The sequence below is a fragment of the Rhinolophus sinicus genome, linkage group LG06 (assembly GCF_036562045.2).
Source record: "Rhinolophus sinicus isolate RSC01 linkage group LG06, ASM3656204v1, whole genome shotgun sequence".
NCBI lineage: Eukaryota > Metazoa > Chordata > Mammalia > Chiroptera > Rhinolophidae > Rhinolophus > Rhinolophus sinicus.
Window position 1 is genome coordinate 82852300 of NC_133756.1, and position 15832 is coordinate 82868131.

Sequence of the window (15832 nt, forward strand, 5' to 3'; positions counted from 1 at the left end):
AGGAGTTGAACCGGCAACCTTGTGGTTGAGAGCCCACTGGCCCATGTGGGAATCTAATCGGCAGCCTTCGGTGTTAGGAGCACGGAGCTCCAACCACCTGAGCCACTGGGCCGGCCCTGAGCTGGATTTTAAAGAATGAGCTTGATTGGAGCCTGCAGATTATGCTAGGAATCAGAGAAGAATCTCTGTTACAAAATTAGCCAACTCACTTTTGCTACTAGTATGCTGGTGTAGCACAAGAAACATTTGCACTACATCAGGAAAGTCTGAATGACATTCTTGAAAGGCCTTTTGAAATATATGGGATCCTGTTTCACAGGCTGCCTGGGCTTATGTTTAGTCTAGAAGTATTTGTTAAAGAAGCTATATGAAAACAAATCCTCCTTTTATACATTAATGTGAATGAACTTCGTATAAAAAGAATAGCATGTTTTTAAATAAAGACTTAACATAAACAGTGCTTGGTTAATAAACTTTGTTTAGTGGCGGAATGAAGAATGAAAAATGTTTTTTAAAAGTTTATAGACTTTTCTCTGATTGGTATTCCTTGAGCTAATCTGTAATTATTAAGCATCCGTCATATACAGAGCACTCTGTTGTATGTAGTGAGGAGATATAAGAAAAAATAACAATGGTTCTAGTTTAAAACTTAACACTAAATCATATCTTGTTTCACAAAGAAATTGTGTTTTCTCAAAACCTTAAGGGAAAAGTTTATTTTTTTTGGAATAGACAGAAGAAAAGATAGTGTGCTTTTTGCTTTTATACCTGCAGGAATACTCAGTAATGAGTAACTCCAAATAATTCTGTATCTTGATTGCAGGGTAGTTTCACAAATGTACACGTGTCATAAGTGTCATAAGATGACGTATACAAGTATTCACCCGTTGCTCCCATGTCAAATTCTGAGTTTTGATATTGTTCGATAATTAGGTAAGATTTAACCATTGGGGAAAACTGGGTGAGGAATACATGGGATCTCCCTGTAGTAGCTTTACAACTTCCTGTGAATCTGTAATTATTTCAAAATAAAAGTTTTTAAAAAAGGATTCTTACTCTGGCTGTTGTTTTGAGAGTAGATCACGGGGGCCAAGGGCAGAAACAGGCATACTAGTGAGGAGTAATATTAGGAAGCTATTACAAGAATCCAGGAGGAAGATGGTGGCTCTTGGACGAGGTTGGTATCACTAGAGTGGGGTGAGGATAGGGGTGAGAGATAGTTGAATTCTGGATCTATTTTGAAGGTAGAGTTAATACAGTTTGCTGATGGATTGAATGTGTGGTATGGGAGAAAGAGAATGCAAGGTGACACCAAGATTTTTGGCAACTGGAAGAATGAAGAAAAGAGATAGTAACAGGAAACAGCAACACGTAAAGAAGCCTGGTATGAAGTAGTTTCTTCAGAAGGAAAACAAAATAACAAACCCTCTTCCTCTAGTCAGTGGCAGCTTGGGGCCTACAAGAGTTAGGGACAGTATGATATTAAATTGAGTACACTCTTGTTAACCTCCCAGGTATCTGAGTTATATTGGCCTAGCCCTACCTCTTTTGGAAAGAAGCATTTGTTTTCATAAACAAGAAGTCTCCATGAGCCTGGAAAGAAGAAATGGTAGAAGAGAGTGGCAAAGCAAAGAACTACTTGCTGTGGTTAGCTTGGAATTGGCAGACTTTTTCAGGTGGCTGCCTAAGCTAAGAACACATGGCTACCTTTTCCCCATTCTAGACTAGGTTGTTTCTTCATCATGAAAAATGAAAAGCTTTTGCCCTGCTGCTTGACCTCCTGTCAGGGTATGTTCATTTTCAGCTAGTGTTCTGGATCAGTTTTTAGTTGTAGACTTACTTAGCAGACAAATGGGGACACTGTCTGTTTATAGTGGGAAAGTGACTTATTTAAAGAAATGTTGGCTCCCCACCACTATCCCATTAGTGGCCTGCCTCTGACACTCCAGTGAAGCTGGGCTAGGGAAGTTAAGACTGCCTTATGTGTATTTTTGCATTTTGAAAGGTTAGAATCTAAGTGTACCACAAGATATTTCTTCCTGAGTCAGATTGGAACAAAATTGCAAACTGAATTCTGAAGCAAATTTTATACATGCTGGTGCTCGAATACTTTTGAAACTTCTGAATTTATTTCCTCCACTTCTAGTAATACTATTGCTCATGAACTATATAAATCCCATAGTGTCACTAACTTGTGTGTGTGTGTGTGTGTGTGTGTGTGTGTGTGTGTGTGTGTGGATGAGCAGATAAAATAGGTTAAAGAAATCCAGTACCAAGTGGTTCATGATGGTTGGAAAGTGAGAAAGAGAACTTAAGACTACTTTGGTAAGAGCTTGAAACAAGAGAACCATTTTCTCCTTTTAACTGAGAGTCACCTCATCCTTGTCTGGTTTGAAATGGTTGGAGTGAAGTTGTGACAGAGAAAAACTTTAAATTTGCTGAGACATAGAGTGACCACTAAATAGGTAAGTAGTTAACTGATAGTGCCGCAGGACTTTAGCTGTTTATGCAGCAGGTGTCCAACTGAAGATTGTTTGGACTCGGCCTGGGAGGAGTGTGGGAATACCGGAAGCTAGGGTCATGGCTACAGTGTAGGACGTTTGGGACTGAAGATGTGGGTGGTATCTCACCCAGTATTTAGGAGAGCTGCCTGGAAGAAGCAGACTACTCTTTAGAGTTCCTTGCAGCTGGGGTTTATCCTGACAAGATTCAGAATATTGAGTGGTTCAAGAACCATTTTGTTTCATTTGCCTTTCTGAAACTACCCCAGTCTTTATTCAAATGCTGTGACTTCATTAAGTCCAGTCTGGTTACTGCTTTGGGTTTCCTCGCTGAAAGTAAAATATCACATTTGAGCTTGAAGAATTTTTGCTTACTGCCTCTAGAGCACACATGAACATAAAGGAGCTATTTGTCCTCTGGCAGCTGAAAGGCAATTTCAGCGGGAACTGAAAACCACTATAGGCTGCTGGCTTCCTGGCACACCCACTAGACCCAGTAGGTTTATACTGAAAGCAAACTAACGGGATAGGGGTGGGGGTGGTACTAAGATGGGCAAAAATAAAAGCAGAGGCTAAAGTGTGAATGACATTGAGCCATTAAGACGTTCCTGTATGTGGAAAAGAGCGTAATGCTCCTGAAGAGCAGACAACTGGACCATTAAACACGATGGCTAGGAGAAAACATCTGATGTCCGCAGCCAACATTTTTGTTTTTAGTGATTGTATATTTTCTTTATATTCCCAAATGTAAGGATACTGTAAATATCTTTAGGAAAAATAGTATATAGTTTAAGCTGTTTTCTTCACTGTGCTGTCACAAATACCTTTTAACTGCAACTATATTACAGTGACGATTGATGTATATAATAGTCACCTTCAAGCACTACAGCATCCTGAAGAACCCCATGATCTGTTAATCAAATGCTTAAATATTCTCCATAGTGTATTGAGTAGACCTTTAAAAATAGCCTTTTAAATGTCTTTAAAGTTATGTCATCTATAACTATTAATCAAAACACAGGTTTATTCCCAAATCAGCTATCCTTTCTTTGGCCATAGCATGTAACACAGTTTATTTCTGTTTAGCAGATCAAGAGGTGAGGATATGGGCAGTATAAATGATTTGTCCAAGGACAACATGTCATTGTAGAGAGAACTGGGCTGCATTCCACCAGCTCCTAGCCTGTGTTTTGAGAATTTTCCAATCATTTTAGGAAAACAAAGTACTTAGAAAATACAGAGGTTTTTTTTAAATAAAAGAAAATCACTTATTTTGGAAATCACTAAATTAATCATTCTGTTGTATTTAAGAAGCTCTTTGATGTGTTCTGGTAATTAGTATTTACTGCCAGACGAATGTCTCTTGGGCATTTTAATTAAGGGATGGGTTGGCCAAATGAGCTTCTGATGGTAAACCTTCATAAGGGTTTATTTTTATGTTTCTCAAGAATAGCTGTCTCTTCAAAGCTCTTTAATTAGACAAAATTTAGCAGCTAAACATATTATTAGAATAATTAGGCCTTGGGTTAAGAGAAACGGGGGGTCAAAAGAGCAGGTGAAATAAAACATAGCGTGTACATCTGATCGATGTCCAGTTTTTTTACAGCTTCTATTAAGTTGCTGTCCCTAGTTAGGGACTTTGTGTTGTTTCAAGTTCATTTGACAGGTCTCACCAGAAGCCTAAACACACCAGAGTGTGAGCTCATTTATCTCCACCTCTAAACTCCCATAGAAAGCTGTATTCCAGTTGTCTTAACTTCTAAGTAGAAGACTTCTTGTTTTCTCCTTTGTTTACTAAATTGGTAATCTTGGCCATAATAATGATTATTTTTGAGGGAAATGCTTCAAAGATCTTATGTATGGGTCATTGATAACCATACCAATTATAGCAATTCCTTTGGGGTGCGGGAGTTTTTCTTAATAATTGAAATGATCTACTTATAAAACATTTTTATTAAAATCACTGTATTTTTGGTCTCAAATTTTATGTTCTTTGTGGTCAGAATATAGTTTGAATTATTTGAAAATCTACTATGTAGATGGATTGTCATTTAGATCCTCTTCTTCGAGGACGTCCCCCACCCCCAATTCTTGTTATAAGTTCTTAGTCTTAGCAGTCATTACCAGTACATCAATATGTTTTATTTCAAACTTCATCTTTGTAATGAAGAACAGATATACTCGACTGTCCTATTGGTGATTGAGATGGCACCAAAGCGTTTGAGTAGTATTACTAAAACTGCTATTGATAAACACTAATACATTTATTTATATTGTCTAATTTTTCACTTTTCCACTATCTCAGGATACTTATAATGGCAAATGTGTTGGTTTAAGAATAGTGCTGATGGTGAAACTATTAGAAATTTCAAACAAAGCAAATTGTATTATCGCTAACATTTCTAATCCTGTCAGCTGTTATGACCTGCCTGTATATGTTGTTGGTTACATGAAGAACTAGGTTAAAGATATGTATGTCATTGGTGCAGTATAAACCTACTGCCACTACTAGAAAAAAATACTTAAAGAACTTATGGTATTGCTTATAGGTCAATCATTTCATTTTTAAATGTAGAAGATAGCCTGATTTATAGTATTACAAAGTTAATCACATGTAAATTCTTTTGCTGTATACCTTAGTTAGCAACATAGCCAATGAAATTATTTAAAGTAGTAGAAAATTTACTTGGTTTTCTATTGATGTTATCTGTAAAATTAATAATATAGTTTTAATATTACTTAGTAAGCGCAATAAATGCAGATATAACGATGGGTGCTGGCATACTCTTATGCATTACAGAGATTAGTCACTAGATAAATACATTTTTATGTCAAACTGTAAAACTGAGAAAGCAGAAGAGATATTAGCCTAAACAGAGTCCTGTATAAGCAGTTTTTCCCCCTAAGTGATGACTAATTTCTTTCCACTCTTTCTGAAATTATTGATTATTATGACTCTGCTTTTAGACTCACCCTTTAGCACAGGAAATATTGTTGATACTTATCTTCAAGTGTGTGTGTGCTGAGCCTGTGTAAACTTTTGCAGTGGAGATATGAAAAGGAAGGTGTTAGGGGTTATTTATGATCTTTGAAAAATAGCATTATGTCCCTCAGAACTCTTTTTTCCCCCTATGGTAAGGCAAGTGTATTCTTATGCATACTTATATATATAGCAGGATTTCTACTTAAAATACTTTGCGTACTGATTATTAATGAATTTTCGTAGCTACAAACCAGGACTCTACGTGTGCTGTTTTGTATTTTTTTTATTTCACTTCTTTTAAGTCATTCATTTGGTGGTCCCCCTTGCATCCTTCCTTACACCTACCTTTTGAAATTATACGTGTTCAAAATGAGAATTGACTGTGTTCTTCCTCCATGCAGACCACCTGGTGGCCCATGGAAGAATGGCAGAAAAGGAGGCCCGCCGAAAGTTCAAACAGATTGTCGCAGCTGTATTTTTTTGTCACTGTCGGAACATTGTTCATCGTGATCTAAAAGCTGAAAATTTGCTTCTGGATGCCAATCTGAATATCAAAATAGCAGGTGAGAGGCCTGTTGAGGATGTGAAATAGGAATAAAGGAGCTTTTCCTTCAGGGTTCTTAAAGCAAGGGGGTTGTCTATTTCCATCTATTCAGAAAGAAATATTGTGCAAATAAAGGATTTTATTTGTATGTGGCTTGAAAACTGATAAGTTTTCAAAATATATTTGTTATTTTTCATGTAGTATTAGATGGAAAGTTGCTAGGAGGAAAGAAGGAAAAGGATGAAATTTAAAATTCTATTATTTTGGTTGACAGTTACCTTTTAAATAATAAGGAATAAAATATAAAATAAAGTAGGAAGAAGAACTGCTAAAATTATATACTCTCTCAGCCTCACTTGAGATGGTTGACTTATGTCACTGCTAATACAGAGCATACTTACTCCATAGACTGTAGTTTTATGGTGATTTAAGGCTAGATCTTACAGTAATTTGAAGATAGTCCATCTCTGTTTCCTCAAATTTCCTCATCTGCTCATCTGACAGTGCCTAAACAGCACTTATCACTGCCTCAGATTACTCATTCTTCAATTTTAGTAAACTATCGGCATTTGCCTAATCAGTAACAAGCCCACCACCTATTGATAGAAGAAAGTGACTGCAGTCTGTATAAAAACTAAGTATGAAAATAATGGTTTATGAAAATAAACCATTTCTGTGTCTTACAATTTTTGGTATTGCATTGTATGTCCCCCATCTCCCAGATAAGAAGGGAGAAAATCTCATATAGAAAACTAAAGTAAAGCTAAAATATAATTGCCTTGAAAAGTCAAGGTGAAAAACAATTCTAAAGATTTCACTCTTTAATAGGGTGGGAGTTGAAAGTTAATGTTTACAATATAGGTCATATTTATATTATATAAATATGAGAGTTCATATTTATATGTGTATCCTCTTCTGATAATTTCTTTTGTGTAGATAAGTCTGTTCACTTTTTCTAGGCTCTACTTTTACACCCTTGGAACATCATCTTAGCTTTTTATGTATCTAAGTCGGCTGATGGATGTATTCTTGTTTAGAACTTTCACATAGTTCTAAGCTCTTTGAGTCCTGCACTTGCTCAGTACATAGTAGGCAGGAATTAGATGCTTTTTTGAATCTTACATAAAATTATGTTTTCTTTTGCCATTGTGTCTGTTTTATAGTCTCCAAAGCTCTCTAGATGCTGGCAGTTCCCACAGAGGTAGGTAGCGTGGCAAGGCCTGGCAATTTCAAACCTTCTTTTGTAATTATTTGTTGTATTTTCCTATTATTGCTATAACAAATTACCACAAACTTAGTGGCTTGAAATAACTCAAATTTATTATCTTACAATTCTGGGGATCAGAAATCTGAATTGAGTCTTATGGGGCTAAAATCAAGGTATTGGTAGGACTGGTTCCTTTTGGAGGCTCTGGAGAATCCATCTCCTTGCTTTTGTTAGCTTCTAGAGGCCCCTGCATTCCTTGGCTCCTGCCCCTTCCTCACATCACTCCACCTCTTGCTTCCAGTGTCACATCTGCCACTCCTGATCTGATCCTGCAACTGGTGTAGTAGAAGGATGAGGCTCACACGATGGCATTGGGCCCTCCTGAGTAATCCCCGGCTGGCTCCCCGGCTCAAGATCCTTAGCGTAACCACATGTATCAAAGTTCCTTTTACTACTTAGGTAACACGTTCACAAGTTCCATAGATTAGGACATCGATGTCTTTGGGGGGGGGGGTGCGGGGTGCGGCTATTATTTAGACTACCACAAATGTTGTTATAGTCTTTGGAGTATTGATTTAGAGCTAAAAGAAGTTCAAAGAGGTAAATTTCTTCTACAGTTTTATTCTACCTCCACTGACCAAAGGTTAAAAAAAAATTAATGCTTCCTTGGTTCTTGATTTTGAATTTAGAATCATTTTGATTTAGTTAGGGAAATTTGTATGGCTTTTAGTTTTTGCATTGAGAAACCAAGTGTAAAAGCACTGGTCAGTGATAATTGAAATTAGAAACTCTACTGACAAATATTTGGGTAAGGAGATTTTTAAATGCTTTTCTTTGTTAATTGTTAAAACAAACACATGTAGTGACAATAAGAGTTTTTACCTGCTGTTGCACAATTACAGACTCCTACGGGTGCTGGCAGCCAGCCTTGGTCTCTCTGTGTTAATACATATACTTTGGCAAGATTTTTAAATTCATGAACCCAAAGTCTGCATTTTTATTATTTGTTTTTAGAGCAAAGCAAAAAATAAATGAACACCTCTAATTTTGCTACTAACGTTGTCTTTGCTCAGGTGTTCTTTCCTAACTGCCACCATTATTTAATTTCTCAAGTCATTGCCTGAACTACGTTTCTTATACATAAATTAGATCGAATTCCCATTCTCATCTGCCAGGTCTTCTTTGAACTTAATGAACCAGTGGGAGAAATGCTTCTAGTTGAAGCTGACTACAGCATGACTAATTTTGAAGAGGTAGGTTGGATGGTTCTGACAGGATAAGGTCAGATAAGTAATGAAATCAACCTTTTATTCTAAAAGCTAAAAGTAACTTTCAGATATCTGAACTTTCAGTGGTCTTTCTGATGAATTATTATAAATCTCAGTAAGAAGGAGCTACTTACTACATATGAAAGAAACACCAGAGAGAAAAGAGGATTTTTGTTTTATTTAAAATATTGTTAGTCTTAAGCACCTGATTTATCATTAGATGTGTTATAGTGGCAAATTAATGTGGAATTAACCAAAATTAAGATTGGGAAATTTAAGGAATTCATGTTTTCCTTATGCCAGTGTTTACCTAAGTGGTTTTCATGAAAAGGGGATTATACATCCTGTTCAAATATAGAAGGTGAATAAGTTGTTCTGGGGATGTTTGTGTTTACATTTATTTTTACTTTTTGTATGAATTAATGTGGCAATTTATATTTCATACTTGATACTATTAAAAAAAATCTAGCTGTTATAAAAACCCATGCAAGCCCTCTCCAAGAGAATATGTGTTTTCTGGATATGACAGGTAAACTTTAGTTACAGGTATTAAAAGACCCAACATCATTCTATGGTTTAAGAGTTTTTGTGCTTCAATTCTTATCTATGAATCTTTGTTATATTGCTATTTCTAGAAAGAATAAAACCTAGGTGAATAACTTTGTTTTCTTTCTAGTTTTAGAATTAAAAAAATTCTTCTTAATGGAAGTAGCAAACCTGTCTTCTATAGAATTATTTAAACGATGTTTCTATCATTAGTAACCAGAATAAGCATTGATTGTTTTCAGAATAAAGAATTTATTTCTGGAAGGCAAAATTACCAAGTCTAGAACAAAGATTTTATAGTGGTTAACTACAATCTTAACTGTTAACAAAGGTTCTTTGCTCAGCTGTCATAGAAAAAAGAAAGTGTAAGACGTGACTCCTACCTTAAAGAATTTACAGTCTTTCTAGGGGAAAAACACTTAGACCTTTGAGAAGTTAAATAACCCTGAAATTATATTTTACACACTTATAAAGTACTTTGCAAAGCATTTTCACATATATCATTTAATTTCATCATATTGGCATGCAAATATAGCTTACTTAGAAAAGATTAGTGTTTCCGAAACACACAGCTTTAACTTTCCAAAGCTTTGAATTTTATTTTATAAAGAGCACTGATGCAAATTTGTTTTCATGTAGAGTCTAACTCTGGGATAAGAATAGGATTTTGGCCTCCAACATTTTGTTTTTCATGCTCAGATGTGTGAAGATCCACAGAGGAGCAGGTGAAGGACTGGGGTGGCACACGTGGCTCTCTCAGCAGGTCGCCTGTATTCCTGGGTGACAGCAGATTTAGCTACCAAATTATAGTTTGGTACAATAGAAGAGATGTTACAAGGCACATTGTGATTCATTGTCACATTAATTGTACAGTCTAATTACCATAGGAGTTCAGAGGAGGAAGAAACCACCTCAGTTTGTAAAATTCCATTAGACTGTTACCGTGCCCTGATAAGTGTTTCACCCCTCCTGCCTAGCACATACCTGTTCTATAGTTGGTGCTCAGTAACTTTGTAGACAGTGGTGATGAGGACATAAACATCATGTTGAGGACATAACACTGGAGGTGAATTTTAAAGGATGAGTAAGATTCCTTAAAGTGTAGTTGTAGAGAATTCCAGTAGGATTAGTCAGTCAGCAAATGTTAAGAAAGCACCTGCTATGTGCAAACACTGATCTAGGCACTGGGGATACAGCAGCTGATAAAACTGTCCCTTGGAACTAACATTCTGATGGGTGGTGGGGAGATAGACAGTAAACACAAAAACAAGTAAGCTCTCATTAGGGGTGTGAAAATGATAAGATTGAGTAACATGATACAATGACTTGTGGAAGAGATTGCCTTTAATCAGGGTATTTCAGAGCCTGCCAAGCAGAAGGAAGAGCAATGCAAAGGCCTGATAGAGATTCAGTTAGCATATTTGAGGGTAGGAAAAGGGTCAGCATGGCTGGAGATAATAAGAGGGTTGGGGGGTGGAAGGAGATGGGGCAAGAGAGCCAGCCATGGCGAGTTCACATGGGGCCTTATGCACACGGTGAGGATTGGGGATTTTATTTTGATTACGATGGGAAGCTGAGCTGGAGAAGCATGAGCAGCAGAATGCATGTGACATATTTACAGAAAAGGCAAAGCAGCTTGGCTGGAGGGGAGGCTCAAGTAGGGGGGTCATGCCTGAGAAGGCGGAAGAGGTATGTACTGATACTAGATTGTGAAATTATTTAAATACCAGGCTTCATAAACTAGATATTGGATGGATAGGAAAAATAAGTGAGAGTAGAGGGAAGGGACAAGAAGGCAATAGGAAGGTCAGTTAAAAGGCTGTGATATGGTAAAATCCTGCCTAAGGGTGGTGGTAGTAGACATAAAAAGGAAGAAAGGGGCAACAAATAATAGAGTGAGAGTGCAACTGCGTGAGCATGCACCAGGAAGAGGGAACATCTAATTAAAGATATGTTTTGAAATAGAGAAGTCAGATTTTCTTATTGATGGATTATATTCAGCTGTCAAAGAAAAATGGTGGTTTATTATTAATGGTTGATGCACTATTTGAAAATAATTTTAGTTCTTGTCCCTAAAGATTAAGTAGAGAAATTTCTATATTTAAAAGAGATTGCCCAAGAAAAACCTAAATGTAGCTGGCTTACTCCCTGAAGCAAAGTTATTTGAAATACTCAGATGTTATGAGAATGTTTTGGAAATTGTGGAAACTTTTTTCAACCTAAGGAAGTTGGAAACTTTTCTCTTTAAAAGTCAACTCCCAGAATGGTCTCCATGAGATAGTTTCCACTCTGGTGTTATTGTTTCAGTCGGCAATTGGTAGACATCAACGATCTGAAGTACAACTACAGCAAAGCAAAATTCTTCTGGAAAGAATTTCCAGAGTGCATGGATTTAAGGTACTGTGGAAATTTTTGACCTTAATGTAGTGAGAACTAGACTATTTCGTGTTTTGAAAGTTAGAAACGAAAACATTTCGTAAGTCCATTGACCTTTCACCAGCAGTATGAATATACTGAGATACAATCATATAGGACAAAAAGGTTGGAAACCTTGGGTTTCTAAGAACCCCTCCACAGTGTGGGGATTGAGAATGTCCCTGACTGGTCACAGAAAGTAACTACACAGTATTCATCATAGCAGTGTTGTGATCCTAACACCTTTGATTTAGTAATCACTCAGTATACCTCCCTGCTTGATAGGTCAGGGAATTGACACCCACAGAGGCCATGTGACTCTCCTGAATTCAGGTCAGAAGAGAGCCTAGAATCATAATGCCTCAACCTGTGTTCTCACCCTGAAATGGTATAAGACCTTCAACTAGAGGGTGCTAAGCAAATTTAATGTATGTTGACCCTTAGGAAAATAAAATTTGAAGAATTCTTCAGAATCCTATGCCTAAGACTGGAACTTTACAAATGAAAAACTAAAGTACCTTCATTCAAAAGGCATCTTAGATACACACAGTTGACTCACTTTGTATGAAAAAATTCTAAAATTAAAATTCAGATGAGCAAATTTTTCATCACTAATCGTTCTAGGTTATAACTGAGGTCTTACTCATCTTGAAGAGTGATTGTACCTTGCTAGGTTCAAGAACAAGTTTCTATTTGTAGGACCTCACTTGCAATAGCTATGCTACCAGTACAGAAGAAGCATTGCTTCTCAGACTTCCCTACCTCAGTTTCCAATGCAGGATGAACTTACGCAGGTTGGGGCAGGGGAACATTGATGACATAGTCTGAAATGGCTCACTTTAAACACATTTTTAGTCACATGCTTTATCTTGATACTTCATGCACATTTTGTGTTCTCAGTGTCATGTCTGTATTTCTTTTAATGTTATAATTATTCAGCTTTAACATAGAAAAAATTTGGTGTTCTAGGAAGATGTATTTTATTTAGCCTATAGTTTGACATAACTCTTGGTACACTGTAGCACTATGCCTGAGGATCTATAAACACACACCAGTTAGAAAAGCTGAGAATAAAGATTTTCTTCCCCAACCATAGTTTCTTCCTCTTGCACAAACTTCTAGTTTCTGCACATTGATTTTTCTATTATTTTTCCTCAACCTCAAGGATTTCCATGCCAGTCTTCTATTCATTGCAAATCATTTATTTTGGGGAATACTTAGGGAAAAAAAGGAATTGGAGATTGACAATAGAAAAGGAGAGGAAGCAGGAGGCAGAAAATAAATGGAAGCTTTTGCTTTGAGGCCTTGGGGAAAAGAGAAGCTGTGGGAAAGAAACCTGAGCCTCAGAGCTTGCCTCCTCCATCTGTGGGGAGAAGGGAGCTGAGTCGAGTGAAACAGAACATACGTTTTGGACCTACCAAAGCATCTAAAAGTTTCAAATTACTCTTTGTCTCTGGGACCATGTTGGGCATAGCATGTAATAAAATGTGGGTAAGTGATTATTAAAAGCAAAGTCACATTTTAATCTACATAATATCTGGAGCAAAGAAAAATTAATTTACCAGACTTTTATTGACATTACAAAAAATGACAATTTTAAAAGATCTGTAGCAAGGAAGCATTGGTTGAAGGAAATTAGGCGGAGACTTACCTATGCTTTCTATTTTAAGGTGTTTTTAAAGGACATTGATATTCTATTTAGAGCGTTTTAATTTTATTAGTGGATGTAGACATTATAAGAACTTTTAATAAGTGTACTTAAGACCATGTTTCCCCAACTCTATTTTTCTTAACAGGGTCTTAAAGCCCCTCAATTGCAAGTTGAGGGACTAACAAATCATCCAGAGTACTTTTTCACTCAGACTCTGATGAAATCTTTACGGTGTTGTGTTAAGTCTGGTAGAAACTGTTAAAATGAAGGCGATGTCAGAAAGACTGATTTCTTATTGAGTGCATCCGTCCAAAACTTTACTTTTTTTGGTGGGGGAGGGGATTGAGACATAATTGACATATAACATTATATTAGTTTCAGGCATACAACATAATGATTTGTATGTATTATAAAATGATTACCACAATAGAGACTGATTTCCGTAGGCAGACCTTCTCCAGGTGACAAAGTATTAGTAAGAGTCCCCATTTGTCCAGATATTAGTTCTCATTTTTACAGATCTTGAGACTTTTATCAGTTCTCTTAAAGCCATAAGAGAATGAGTATAATATATCTGCTTTACTAGTGTCAAACTAAGAAAAACTCAGCTAGTGGTAGGCATAGATTCAAAACAGAGGAAGTTGCAAGACCCTGAGGAGCATTTTATGCAGACTTTAAACAACATCCTGATGTGTGTGAGCTTTGACTCCTCCTTTGCTCAGGTTACACACAGACCACAGTTAACACCTCAAATAGTTTACAGTATTTTTTTCCAGCCACTGATTTCTGAATCCTACAGGTTCTCTGTGTTCCAGGAGATTGATGTCATAAAAAGTGATAATGACTTCTCTTGCCTTTACTATTAGAAATGAACAAATGAAGTAATAAGTTTGATTTCCTCACCCTCTTTAAATGGAATAGTTTGAGACTCTGAGTGTAAATCAGGAAAGTCTACCTGCTAATAAATAAATTGAGTGAGTGAATGAATGAATGAATGAATGAATAAGAAAGTCTACCTGCTACCAGGGTGTTAAATGAGCTTGCTTAGGACTCTGTCATTCCGTTTATTGCTCTGTTGAAGTAGTTAGTTACCATGATAATTTCAACCAGTATGCAGTTTTCCATCATATTTTATTAAATTTACATCTATAGTGGACCATGGACAATATAAAGCATAAGGAAAACTGGTGTTAAAATTCAAGTTAATGAAGATAAAAATGATCATTCTGCAATGCCTCAAAACAAACTTGACCAAATTCTTGAATTGTCTTCATTTGATCACATAAAGCACATCAAGATGTTTCTAGGACTTCAGAAACCAAAATTTTATACACACACACATATCTACCCTGTTTCCCTGAAAAATAAGACCTAGCTGGACAGTCAGCGCTAATTTATCTTTTGGAGCAAAAATTAATATAAGATGTGGTGGTTATGTTATGTTATGTTATGTTATGTTATGTTATGTTGTTATGTTATGTTATGTTATGTTATGTTAATGTTTATGTTATGTTATGTTATGTTATGTTATGTTATGTTATGTTATGTTATGTTATGTTATGTTATATAAGACCCGGTCTTCTTATAGTAAAAGAAGACCGGGTCTTATACAGTATTAATTTTTGCTCCAAAAGAAGCATTAGAGCTGATTGTCTGGCTAGGTCTTATTTTTGGGGAAACACGGTGTACATGCATACATACATATAATATATAGTTTGCTTATTGGGAATAAAGACTCCCCACATTGATAGGGTAGTATTTGCAAGGAAGTGCTAAACTTGTGTATCCATTCATCATTTAAAAACAAAACATGAAAATAATTCAGATAAACAAGTTTGTTTTTAAGATTTAAAAATGAATGTAAGCATTCCAAATACTAGGTCGTGAATAGTTTTTGGCTATTTTTAATGTTATAATCTCAATATATATGTGGCTTCCAAACTAAACATGACCTACCAATTTTAAATTAATACCTTTTCTTACATAATTGAAATAAACTATTGTGTCACTTGTAAAATGGGGGGAAATGATTTTTCTTAAATAATATTTATAATAAACTTTAAAATCAATCTTTTAAATACAGTAATGTAAAATAAAATCTTTTACTTAAAGTTACTTTATCATAAATCAGGCAAACATAAAATTATTTTAAAAACTTTCTTGGGAGGTTATCAAGATAAATATTCCTTTGAAAGATGTTTGTAAGTCAAAAAATGTTGGAAAATACTTATGCCATTAAATAGGTTACAGTTTTCTTTACATTCTAGTCCAGATACAACCTTGGTTATTTTTATCAGATTGAGAAGTTCTCTGAACTCTTGGTAGACTCTTCTCCAGGAGAGTCCCTTTTCTCTCTCATGTACCAGTTGCCCCCAGAATTTCTCTAAAACTTACTTGCTGCTTATAATTGTATAGTTAGATGTGTGATTGTGTAATGTGTGCCTCCCCCACAGGACTGATCTTCATGGGGCAAGGACCGTGAGTCTCTCGTTCACCTTGTGCCAAGAACACATTAGTGATCCCTCAAAAACTTGGGGAGTACCTATTCCTATTACCATATTTACACATTACCTTTTAGGTGGGTTATTGTTCGGTGTTTGTTCTCATTTAAGTTATATTTATCCTATTAGCTTTAACCTAAAGTTGTTTTCTTACCTGCTTTTAGTTTCTGGGTGATACCTTAGAATTTCATATATGATAATCATACCTTATTTTCT

At 36.0% G+C, this 15832-nt stretch overlaps 1 protein-coding gene across 3 annotated transcripts in view; it reads left to right on the forward strand.

Moving 5' to 3' along the window:
• The window catches only part of SIK3 (SIK family kinase 3), a 244763-nt gene that overhangs the window by 158077 nt on the left and 70854 nt on the right, over positions 1-15832 (forward strand). For all 3 annotated transcript variants that reach the window (XR_012497380.1, XM_019713625.2, XM_019713626.2), the window contains exon 4: positions 5886-6047. Coding sequence is in view for 2 of the 3 variants with exons in the window: in XM_019713625.2 (XP_019569184.2) it covers positions 5886-6047 (162 nt within the window). In the remaining variant the exon portion in view is untranslated. The remainder of the gene's footprint in view (positions 1-5885; positions 6048-15832) is intronic.